This window comes from Myotis davidii, unplaced genomic scaffold (assembly GCF_000327345.1).
Source record: "Myotis davidii unplaced genomic scaffold, ASM32734v1 scaffold754, whole genome shotgun sequence".
Classification (NCBI taxonomy): Eukaryota; Metazoa; Chordata; class Mammalia; order Chiroptera; family Vespertilionidae; genus Myotis; species Myotis davidii.
The window spans coordinates 46,752-55,654 of NW_006286241.1; the positions used below are offsets into that span (position 1 = coordinate 46,752).

An 8,903-nucleotide genomic window follows, 5' to 3' on the forward strand; every position below is an offset into this window, starting at 1 on the left:
ACCATCCACAAAAAAAAAGAAATAACCTCAAAAGCCATTAAACAATGTGAAGGCAACTTAAGTCCACATTACTGAGCGAAAGCAGCCAATCTGAAAATATCGTATAGTTGACTACGACTATAGGATATTTTGGAAAAGACAAAACTATGGAGATGCTAAAAATATCTGTGGTTGCCAGGAGTTGGAGGGGGGGAGGGATGAATAGGTGGAGCAGGGAGGATTGTTAGTGAAAATACTCTGTGTGATACTTTAATGATGGATGACATCATATACATCACATAATGACGTCATTAATACATTTGTCCGAACCCAAGTGATATACATTTAAATAAATTCCAATGCTCTGTAATAATGTGACACAGCTAGTCAAAGTGGAAAACAGCAGAACAGCTTCTCACTGAGCCAGGAGGCAGTCGCTGTCCAGTGGCTGATGACCGTGTCTTCTTTTTATTTTTAATCTTTTTACAGTTCCGTAGCACAGTGGTCGGCAAACTGCGGCTCACGAGAGTTATTCCCTCTTTACTCTCTTCTACCTCCGCTATCCCTCTGGTAATCACCATACTGTTGTCTGTGTGTATAAGTGTTGTGTGTGTGTGTGTGTGTGTGTGTGTGTTGCAGTGTCTTCCATCCCCAGCTCCTTTCCCCTGACATCACATGTTTAAGTTGTTTCACATCTTAGGGCCCAGGTCTCCTCATTTCTATAAAAACCGCCCTTGCTCTTGGCCACGTGGCTGAGAGAATAAAGTAAGAGCAAGTGCTTTACAAAGGGAGAAGGGCGTATTTTTTACTCACTCACTGAATCTGGAAAACAGACAGTTTCCGAATTGCTTCATTCTATCCACATGTCTTTCCTCTCTGCTTTAATACTTGCACGGTGTAAAAACCACTACATCCGCACCACGTAATGACCGTGCTGCTGTTCCGAGATGTGTGGACGCTGTTCCCTTCTGCCGGTGATGGCTCCAGCGGAAGGGGTTGCCCTGGCCGGATACACATGGTGGGAAAATAGAACAGACTTGATCCGCTAGTGAGTAATTCCACCAGGATGTGGGATTTCTGCATCTGGAACTCCACGCCTTAATAAACAGAGCTAGCAAGACTCGGGATGATCCACGTGCCAGATGATTTGCACATCGTTTCCCATTTACCCTTCATCCAATGCAGGAGAAGCTCTTGTTGGGCCCATTTTACAGATGGGAAAACTGAGAGCTTAAATACATTGTCTAAGGTTAGACGCTTCAACAACGGCAAGGGTGGGATTACTGCCCCGGGGTGGGGGGTGCTGGCACTGAACTCCCACGATGCCTGTCTCCGTCGCTCACGACAGGCCGGCTGTGGCCCTGTGTGTAGGAAAGGGGCATGGTGCCAGGACTCACCTGTGACGAGCCAGTCACCACCTCAGCTATAAAATTAAGGCAAAGGGACCAAGAACTCCTGCAAATCATTTACGAAAAAATGACATCTCATAGGGTCTCTTAGCAGGCGAGTCAGCCATAGAGATGCGAGGCTGGGGAGCTCTTTACCCCCATTGTTCTGTTTCCTGACCTTCAGCTCTCCCTCCTCCCCCCAGGCTCTGCTTCTTCGCCCGCCGTGGGGTAGAGAGCAACTGGGCCACCACTGACCCCAGGCTCCCCGAGGAGCCTCGCACGCAGGCCGGGCACCTACCAATGTAAGCCGCTCCGTCCGTCACCATGTACTTGTTGCGGTTTAATTTAGGAAAGGTGAGATTCCTTTCCTCTTTGGTTGCACAGGCATTCTCTCTTTCCAGGTCAAAAAACTTCTGTAAGACACAAGCGAATAAATGAATAGAGCAGGTGAACAGAGAACACTTTTGGTCTTTTTTTAAAAAAAATCTATTTTTATTGATTTCATTGAGGAAGGGAGAGGGAGAGAGAGAGAAACATCAATGATGAGAGAGAATTATGGATCGGCTGCCTCCTGCACGCCCCCTACTGGGGATTGAGGCCATAACTCGGGCACGTGCCTTTGACCGGAATCGAACCCGGGACCCTTCAGTCCGAAGGCTGGCATTCTGTCCACTGAGTCAAACCGGCTAGGGGAGTGGTTGGCAAACTGCGGCTCGCGAGTCACATGCGGCTCTTTGGCCCCTTGAGTGTGGCTCTTCCACAAAATACCACGTGCGGGCGCGCACGTACAGTGCAACTGAAACTTCGTGGCACATGCGCAGCAAAAGTCGGTATTTTGTGGAAGAGCCGCACTCAAGGGACCAAAGAGCCGCATGTGGCTCTCGAGCTGCAGTTTGCTGACCACTGGGCTAGGGCAACATGTTTGGTCTCGGTCAAGAGTACACAAGGGTTTATGATCCCAATATCAACAACAGACCTTACAATGAGTTATTAAAAGCACAGTCTTAAAAAAATAAAAATAAAAGCACAGTGTTGTCACCTCCTATAGATGAAGCTATTTTTGTTCTCAAATAGGTAGCGAGAGAGAAAATTAGCAGGCTCAACTGTAATGAACACTTTTAAGCTACGGAATGAATACAAAGGTCTTTCTTTCAATAGCGTGAGGGCCAGAGGGTGGCTGAGTTCTCACCGCCTGACTCTGCAGGATGTGCTGTCAAAGACACTCACTGAGCCCAGGAACTCAATGAATATTCTTCCAGGCTGCATCCATCAGTGGGCCCAGGGCCACGACTAGCTGACCAAACTGGGGCTTTGCAAAGGTCAAAAGGGATTTCTGCCAAAGGAACCAATGCTCTGCATGTACAAGCCTCTGTCTAAGGCTCTTTTAATAGGCAAATAAGTGAAAAAAAAAATCACAACGTCAAGTCAGAAATCCTGAATTTCAATGATGTGACCCTCAAAACCGCCTTCCAGCTCAGCAGGTGCCAGGGCAGGGGAGGCTCTGACAGCAGGAGGCAGTGGGCTTGTGCCTCAGGGATCTCTTGACACTGGAAGTGCTTGGATGAGGCTTAAACTGTGACTGTCGCCCGGCTGGTGTGGCTCAATGGTTGGGCGTCAACCTCTGAACCAGGAGGTCACAGTTTGATTCCCGGTCAGGGCATGTGCCTGGAATTGGGGGCTCAATCCCAGTAGGGGGCGAGCAGGAGGCAGCCAATCAATGATTCTCTCTCACAGATGCTTCTATTTCTCTAAAATTAGTAACATTAAAAAACAAACAAACCACACCAAACCACCTTGCCGATGCTCTATCCACTGAGCCAAACAGGTCAGGGCGAGTGGGAGTTCTTATTGTCCCTGTCCTGTGAGAAGGGGTAACGTTAACCTGGGTGTGGGTTTTGGGGGGAGTTGCTGTTGCTTTTTTAAAGTATATTTTTATTGATTTCAGAGAGGAAGAGAGAGAGAGAGAGAGAAACATCAATGATGAGAGAGAACCATAGATCGGCTGCCTCCTGCACGCCCGCTACTGGGGAATGGAGCCTGCAACACAGGCCTGTGCCCTTGACTGGAGTTGAACCTGGAGACCTTCAGTCCGCAGGCCGACGCTCTATCCACTGAGCCAAACCGGCTAGGGCTGCTGTAGTTTTTAGTTTCTCTGTCACTGAGCGATGAGGCTGGCTGTTGAGAAGGGCATATCCCTGGGAGGCCTAAACTGGGAGCTGTGCAGGGACTGAGGGGCTGAGGGGCGGAGGGGCTCTATGTGGGAAGAGAGGAAAAGGGGTAACGGGTGTCCCGGATTTCAGACTGTGATGATTCACAACCCTGTTCCTTCGTCTCCTCGGCGACACAGCTGCCTCCCTGACCACACGCACAGGCCACCTTGCGCTCAGGTCTCTGGGCAGCAGAATGAAGTTCACCTCCTAACCCACAAATGCCTCCCACGTAGTCCTCCAATCTCTCTCTCCTTGTGCTTTTTGTCTCTTTAAATATATTTTTATTGATTTCAGAGAGGAAGGGAGAGGGAGAGAGAGAGAGAAACATCAATGATGAGAGAGAAACCGGGCTCGGCTGCCTTCTCCATGCCCCCGATTGGGATGGAGCCCGCAACCCGGGCACGTGCCCTGACCGGGAATCGAACCGTGACCTCCTGGTTCATAGGTTGATGCTCAACCACTGAGCCACGCCGGTGGGGCCCTGCCCTACCTTTTAAAGTGTTTTTTTTTTAAAATATATTTTATTGATTTTTTACAGAGAGGAAGGGAGAGGGATAGAGAGTTAGAAACATCGATGAGAGAGAAACATCGATCAGCTGCCTCCTGCACACCCCCCACTGGGGATGTGCCCGCAACCAAGGTACTTGCCCTTGACCGGAATCGAACCTGGGACCCTTGAGTCTGCAGGCTGATGACCTATCCAATGAGCCAAACCAGTCAGGGCAAGTGTTTTTCTCTCTCGAGGATTGGTATTCCTGTTCTTACTGGGAGTTTGTGGGAATGCGTGTGCTTACAGCTTTCACAGATGGCTATGCAAAGGGAAGAAACTTTTTCTTTAAGAGCGAAGTCAACAGAATACTTACAACTTTCAAGCTGCAGTTGGCTATTTCAGTGCAGATAGCTTTAAGAGACGAAATAAAGTTAAACGTCAGGGGATCCGTTTCCTTCCAGAAGCTGATCAGGAGTCGAACTTTAACGCTTCGCAAAACTAACGCTTCTCTTATCTTCCCATCCAAGTCTGGCCAGTACGTCCTGTGGAAATCATATCGAGGTGGATGAAAATCAAGGAACCAACTTAGTTGGGAAATAGATTTACTAGGCTTCTGAGAACACGGATATTAATGAGACCATTACTTTGTTCTGTGATATATGTGTGACTTTGTAGGATGCGTTGAAAAAAAAAATGCGAGCCTTCTGGGTAAGGGCCCCGAGAGAGGATGCTTTATGGAGACCTGCCCCTGCCTACAACCAGGTCTCCCAGCACCAGGCCTCAGGCTGTGAGGGCAGAGGGCATGGACACCCTGACACCCCACCCCATGCCACCCTCACTGCACCTCCAACTCTACCTATGCTCCAAGAGTCAACTTCTTTTTTTTAAAAAAAATATTTTATTGATTTTTTTACAGAGACGAAGGGAGAGGGATAGAGAGTTAGAAACATCGATGAGAGAGAAACATCGATCAGCCGCCTCCTGCACACTCCCCACTGGGGATGTGCCCACAACCAAGGTACAGGCCCTTGACCGGAATTGAATCTGGGGCCTTTCAGTCCGCAGGCCGACGCTCTATCCACTGAGCCAAACCAGTTAGGGCTTCTTTTTTATTTTTAATATATTTTTATTGACTTCAGAGAAGAAGGGAGAGGGAGAGAGAGAGAAACATCAATGATGAGGGAGAATCATTGCTTGGCTGCCTCCTGCACGCCTCCTACTAGGAATCGAGCCTGTAACCCAGGCATGTGCCCCAGACCAGGAATCAAACCGTGACGTGACCTTTTGGTTCACAGGTCGACGATTAACCACTGAGCCACGCCAGCCAGCCGGGCTCGCCTAGCTGATCTGAATGATGAGTGACCTGACATGACCGGAGAGCATCCCAGTGTGCAGGCCGGCTTCCCAGTGGTCCCCAGCTCGGGGCCTGGTCCCGGAGACCAGGTTCTAAGTCGAGGTCATGCACTCACTGACCTTTTGGTGCTTGTGCTGGAGATGGGCAGGTAGTCCATGACGGCGATGTACACGTACTGCTTGGCGTCGTCGATCACGCTGTAGATGGCGTCGATGTCAAAGCTTCTGTTTTTAGGGCAAAAGAGTTTGGGGGAATTCTGTGAAGACACAAACACCAAACTTTTAGAGCATTAAGTTTTTTTATTTTTGAAGATATTTTTATTGATTTCAGAGAGAAAGGGAAAGGGAGAGAGAGACAGATACATCAATGATGAGAGAGAATCATTGATTGGCTGCCTCCTGCATGTCCCCTACTGGGGATCAAGCACACAATCCGGGAATGTGCCCTCGGCCGGAATCGAACCTGGGACCCTTCAGTCTGCAGGCTGATGTTGTATCCACTGAGCCAAACCAGCTAGAGCTAGAGCATCAACTTTTGTCAACTGGGGATTTCTCTCCCTCTCTCTTTTTTTTTGAAAACCTACCTTCCAGTTCTTTAGGAGATAAGACAAATTTATTTTCCATCCTATCAAAGTTGAGGCATGTAGACATCAGAGTGTGGCGGGATTGGTCTCAAGTCTGTCCTTTAATTCTGTTTTGGGAGGGAACTTAAAAATATATGTATTTTTATTGATTTCAGAGAGGAAGGGAGTGGGAGAAAAAGAAAAGCATTGATCGGCTGCCTCCTGCACATCCCACACTGGGGATCGAGCCCACAACCCAGGCATGTGCCCTGACTGGGAATCTAACCGTGACCTCCCGGTTCATAGGTTGACGTGCAACCACTCAGCCACGCTGGCCGGGCTGGGAGGGAATTCTTGCTTTCAATACACATGCCTCTGATTTGGGGAGGAATACTCCAGCTCTAGACTTACGTGACCCTGGTGTGCCTCTCTGTCACACATAGCTGTTCAATTCCTCAGGCTTTGCCATGTAACACCACATACAGATAACAAGCAATTTCTCCCAGAAGCCATTTCATCTGAACGGTGACATGGCTATAAACACATTTAAGACCCTCTAAAAAGCACGGTTTCCCCCTCTAATCGTTCATCGATCAGGAAGAGGAGTACTGGTTGTTGAGAAAGGGCCATCAATAATTCTAGTGGAGACACAGAGAGAGTTACTAAGATGCCCAAGTTCATCAGGAGAGACAGGGAAAAAAAAAAAAAGATATTCTAAGAGACTTAAGCAAAATAAGAGAGAGGCAACTTATACTTGAGGTATTTTTCTCTTGTTGTTCAAAGTGGTTTCCATCTTAAAAGTGTATGGTGTTTTGCCCTGGCCAGGTGGCTCGGTGGTTTGGAGCGTCGTTCTATACACCAAAAGGCTGCAGGTTCGATTCCTGGTCAGGACACATACCCAGGTTGTGGGTTCAATCCCCAGTTGGGGCATATATGGTAGGCAACCAATCAATGTTTCCTCTCTCTTTTTTTCTGAAAAAATCAATTAAAAAACATTCTCTCCCTCCCTTCTTCTCTCCCCCCTCCCTTCTTTTCTCTCTCAAATAAACAAAAACATAATTTTTTTTTTTAAAAAAACAGGCTTCCTAGCTTATTTCTAAGTACTTTAGAGTTTGATGACAGGCTGAAGGCCCAGATACTTACACTGCCTGTTGCCAGTAACACTGTGGGGACAGTGGGATGGCGAGGGGTGGGGGGGTAGCAGGGGAGTTGGGTGAAGGTGTGTGGGGTGGTGGTCTTGCCGTCCAGCCCCAATCAAGTACAACAGTTTACACACTGGGACTCCCTGAGATTGGTTTCATCAGAGGGCTCTCTATTGCTACAAACAAGTGTGAACATCACTGATGCAGGGCATCAAAGACAGGTCTGGTATAGAAGACCTGGGTGCTGGTGGATCTCCTGGCACTTGTGTTATAGCAGATAAAGTTCAATTTCCCCATTTTTTTTCGATAAAGTTTTATTTGTTCACAGTTAAACACAAGCAACTGCCTTGACATCTGAGAACATCCTAAGAAGGACAGCAAACCCTTTGGATTCCAGTCCCACTCGCTGCCTTGTCCCATTTCTTAAAAAATATATTTTTTATTGATTTCAGAGAGGAAGGGAGAGAGAGATAGAAACATCAATGATGAGAGAGAATCATTGGTCGGCTGCCTTCTGCACGCCCCCTACTGGGAATCCAGCCCGCAACCCAGGCATGTGCCCCGACCGGGAATCGAACCATGATCTCCTGGTTCATAGTCCACGCTCAACCACTGAGCCACGCTGGCCGGGCCAATATAACCTCATTTGTAACACAGTCACAATCCTAGGTGTACCTTAAGGGATGATTTAAGGGCCCAATCAGATAACACAAAGTATCTGGAGTTAGGAATGATTATTAACATGTATCCTTGTCATCCTCATTAGGGACAGCATATGACAGAACATAAGAGTGGACAGATCTGAACTCTTCAAGGACTGGAACGGAAAACGACTTGTCAAATTCATTGCTGCCCAACATAAGGCCACCCTCCAGCATCCCAACTTAACAAAGGGCCAGGAGAGGCGGGGACGCGTGATGAGGAGACAGACCCAACAACTCACCGACACAAAGGCTTGGGATTTGGTTTCGTTCAACTGAAGCTGCAATTTCTTTTCATTGTCATAGACTCCATAGAGCCTCTTGGACCAGGTCTGGGGCACCCTGCTCTTGAATTTTAATGAACTGTATAAAGCGAAGATCCTTTGCAAATCCAGGACCAGGCAGCTGCAGTTGTAGAAGATGACACCGAGTTCTTTCATCTGAGAAAAAAAAAAAAAAAGAAACATCAAGGCCATGTGCATCCGACATTGTTCGTTTCAGAGAAAAAACAATGCACCAGGATGAAGCAGTAGTGAGATTTTTTTCTTGCACTTTTATACAGGAGTCTGTAGATATAGGCACAATGGTCTATGGAAGTGAAGCGTCATAAACACACTTAAAATTTAAGGAGGACTTTTGCTTTCCTTTTGCATTTGGGCTCTTAGAGATAATTTTCCCACACTCACATGGTCTTCTCAGATCTGTTTCCTTTACACTAATTTTTGGTATGAATCCTGAAATTATGCAATATAAAGGTTGACTTTTAAAAACTAGATATTTTTATTGATTTCAGAGAGGAAGGGAGAGGGAGGGAGAGATAGAAACTTCCTTGATGAGAGAGAATCATGGATTGGCTGCCTCCTGCACGCCCCTTATTGGGGATGGAGCCCACAACCCAGGCATGTGCCCTTGACCGGGAATCAATCTGTGACCTCCAGGTTCATGGGATGGTGTTCAACCACTGAGCCACGCCGGCTGGGCGGTTATGGCAGCTTTTTATTTCAGAGAGGAAAGGAGAGGGAGAGAGATATAGAAACATCAATGATGAGAGAGAATCGTTGATCAGCTGCCTCCTGC

At 47.6% G+C, this 8,903-nt stretch overlaps 1 protein-coding gene across 3 annotated transcripts in view; it reads right to left on the minus strand.

Moving 5' to 3' along the window:
* Positions 1 to 8,903, minus strand: part of PLD5 (phospholipase D family member 5) — a 126,774-nt gene that overhangs the window by 6,282 nt on the left and 111,589 nt on the right. For all 3 annotated transcript variants that reach the window (XM_015559925.1, XM_015559926.1, XM_006757510.2), the window contains 4 exons: positions 8,069 to 8,266; positions 5,541 to 5,677; positions 4,441 to 4,609; positions 1,666 to 1,780 (listed from right to left, as the gene is read on the minus strand). In XM_015559925.1, coding sequence (XP_015415411.1) covers positions 1,666 to 1,780; positions 4,441 to 4,609; positions 5,541 to 5,677; positions 8,069 to 8,266 — 619 coding nt within the window. The remainder of the gene's footprint in view (positions 1 to 1,665; positions 1,781 to 4,440; positions 4,610 to 5,540; positions 5,678 to 8,068; positions 8,267 to 8,903) is intronic.